At 37.3% G+C, this 2,666-nt stretch overlaps 1 protein-coding gene across 1 annotated transcript; it reads left to right on the top strand.

Annotated features, from left to right (window-relative positions):
- The first annotated feature begins 430 nt into the window (after positions 1-430).
- LOC106387119 (methyl-CpG-binding domain-containing protein 6-like) lies at positions 431-1,826 on the top strand. Its single transcript, XM_013826930.3, has 3 exons — positions 431-887; positions 1,161-1,286; positions 1,357-1,826. Exons 1-3 carry the CDS (start codon positions 558-560, stop codon positions 1,588-1,590), a joined length of 690 nt encoding a protein of 229 aa, XP_013682384.2. The 5' UTR covers positions 431-557; the 3' UTR covers positions 1,591-1,826.
- Positions 1,827-2,666: the final 840 nt, after the last annotated feature.

The raw sequence follows: 2,666 nt of genomic DNA, 5'->3' as shown, positions 1-2,666 counted from the left end.
ATAAATAATTTATTATTAATGAAACATCTAAAATTATTTACATAAATCAGCTGTTTTTATATGTTAAATTCTTCATATAAGTTTAAAAAATCATTGTATTTTCTTTAAATATGTATAAATAATTTACAATCTTTTATGCCATATTAAGGCATTATATAATATTTCTTCATATTTTACATTCATAACCATTGTTTTTATATATCGTATACAATTCTCTAATTACGTGCATATGTTCAATTTGTTTATATGATATCGACTATTCGTCATAAATCAATGATTTAAGACCCAAAAAAAATAATTCACTTAATGAATATAATATATTAAATATTACAAATACATCATTTAATTAATTAAATAATCAAAAACCCTAAATTATCAGAGCAGGATCTAGTGAAGGAGTTAACAAACAAGACGGTTCGGTACAGTGCGGGTAGCAATACAGATAAGAGTGATTTTAGTATTATTCGATTTCGGCTTTTTAACTTTGACCGAACTCGAAACCCCAGAAACAGAGAGCACGAATCACATCGAAGCATCGAGATCTCTAACTAACTCCCATGTCAATCTCCACACCGTCGGATCACGTAACCCAACCCGGATCTATCCCCGGCGACTTCCCTCCCGACCCGCTTCTCTCCACCGGCTCCTTCATCTCCTCCCCCACCCCCGCCGCCGACGGAGCCCTAGGAAGCAGCGCGACGCAGCCGCCGGTTCAGGGAGGAAGCGAAGCAATCGGGATGTCAGATCAGGTGAATCCATCGCCGGCTAACTCGGAATCGAAGTCGCGGAAGCGTTCGGCGCCGTTAGACAACAGCTGGCTGCCACCTGGCTGGAGAGTCGAAGATAAGGTTCGAGCCTCCGGCGCTACAGCTGGTTCCGTGGACAAGGTATATATATATCAAATCTCATCTCCAAAAGTGCCGCGTCGTAGCTCGAATTGTGGATTCTTAGTTTGAAGTGTGTTCTTGTAATAGATGTGTGTTAATGTGCTAAGGCCGTTATAAATTTGATTATTGTTAGCTAGATTCCTCTGGTGGGATCCACTTTAGGTAAAGATTGTCATTGATGATTTGTAACGTCCAATGCAGAGATTGATTTTGTTAAAGAGTTATTATGACATACTATTGTGTATTATTCTGTTTTTTTTTTTTTTTTTGTAGTACTATCTCGAACCAATCACAGGACGTAAGTTTCGGTCCAGGACCGAAGTACTCTACTACTTGGAACATGGAACCACCCCTAAGAAAGGAAGCAAGAAAGCAAAGAACACTGGTTCCAGTTCAGACGTGAGTTTAAAGTTTGAACCTTTCGCATTTTTCATTACTCGTGATTACTTATGGAAACTTGTATTTGCAGCATTTGGAAGGCAAAGGAAGGAACAAATCCAGTAGAAAGGTTAAAGAGACGCCGGCATTGCCGCCGTTGAACTTTGATTTTGAGAATCCACCAGAGGAGGTAAGCTGGTGTATGGGAAACGCAGGAGAAGAAGCTTGGACACCTTTTGTTGGGGAGGGCAAGGTTCAAGATTCAGTGAGACGAGATTGGTGCACTGCGTTTACAGTTATCACTACCAAAAACCCAAGTAGATGATTGATTACAAGGTGGCGATTTTTTTGGGTTGTTGCATGATATGATTGCATCTATTATAAGATTAACGGAGAGTTGTAGGGTTATTTTGACTGGGTGATTTTTTTTTTTTGCTTAGTATTCACATGATTTTAGTCAAGTTGTACTGTAATATGATAATGGGATATACATATCTGTGTTTGCCTTTGACAAGTTATGGACATCATTTTTTGACTAGTAAAAGATGAAGACTTTATTTAGTGCCGAAGCTTTTCTTCTCGGACACTTGGACATGGAACTTTTCAATGTTCCAAAGTCTTGTTCGTCTACGAAATGCTAGCAACTCTTATACCGAAATACAATTGGACTAATTGGTTTAATACTCTAATAGTGTGCCAAGCTATAGACAAGAATCCATGCGATCTGCAGACCAACATATGAAATACATTCTGTTACCAAGAAGAGAGTAAGTGATGCGAAGAGACCCTCTCGGTATTATACTTGCATAACTTTTCAGACAATTCTAGACTTTTTTGGTTTCTTTAGTTATAGTGGTCAACATTAATTTGCATGATCAATCTTTATTTGATATCTATATTGTATCAATCTTTTACATTATACTGCATGATTTTTTGGATCTAAAAAACTCATACTTTACTTGATATCTATATTGTATCAATCTTTTACATTATACTGCATTACTTTTTTTCCTTTACTTGTATATGAATTTTCTCTTCAAATAACATATCTCCACTGGAATATTTTCTTTGAAGACAAAGATAAAATTCACTGGCACGATTGATTAATCTTCCTAAATTCCCACGAAACTCAACATGAAAATAACACCACAAAATCACCACATAGAAGAAAAATCCATGGGTAAATAAAACCAAACATATCATCACAAATAAAACCGTGCGAGTGACATGCAAGTTTCCGAAAACAACAGGACTTTACGAACATAACCAACTTTACGTAAAGCAAACGAAGCTCAAAAAATCTTGGCCCAAGAGCAAAGGCCATGCACTCATTGCCTTACCTCACCATGCAGGGGTGGAGCTACAACATGGATAGAGGCGGAAGCTGACCCAGTATATTTA

Source organism: Brassica napus, chromosome C2, assembly GCF_020379485.1.
Source record: "Brassica napus cultivar Da-Ae chromosome C2, Da-Ae, whole genome shotgun sequence".
NCBI lineage: Eukaryota > Viridiplantae > Streptophyta > Magnoliopsida > Brassicales > Brassicaceae > Brassica > Brassica napus.
The sequence above is the reverse complement of the archived record's forward strand: the minus strand, read 5'-3'. Positions and strand labels throughout refer to the sequence as shown.

What these genes read in the sequence shown, in the direction of transcription:
- LOC106387119 (XM_013826930.3), top strand. Translation starts at nt 558, where the DNA reads ATGTCAATCTCCACACCGTCGGATCACGTAACCCAACCCGGATCTATC. An exon ending in CAGCTGGTTCCGTGGACAAG is followed by an intron (nt 888 to 1,160) that starts GTATATATATAT and finishes TTTTTTTTGTAG; the next exon opens with TACTATCTCGAACCAATCAC. An exon ending in ACACTGGTTCCAGTTCAGAC is followed by an intron (nt 1,287 to 1,356) that starts GTGAGTTTAAAG and finishes TTGTATTTGCAG; the next exon opens with CATTTGGAAGGCAAAGGAAG.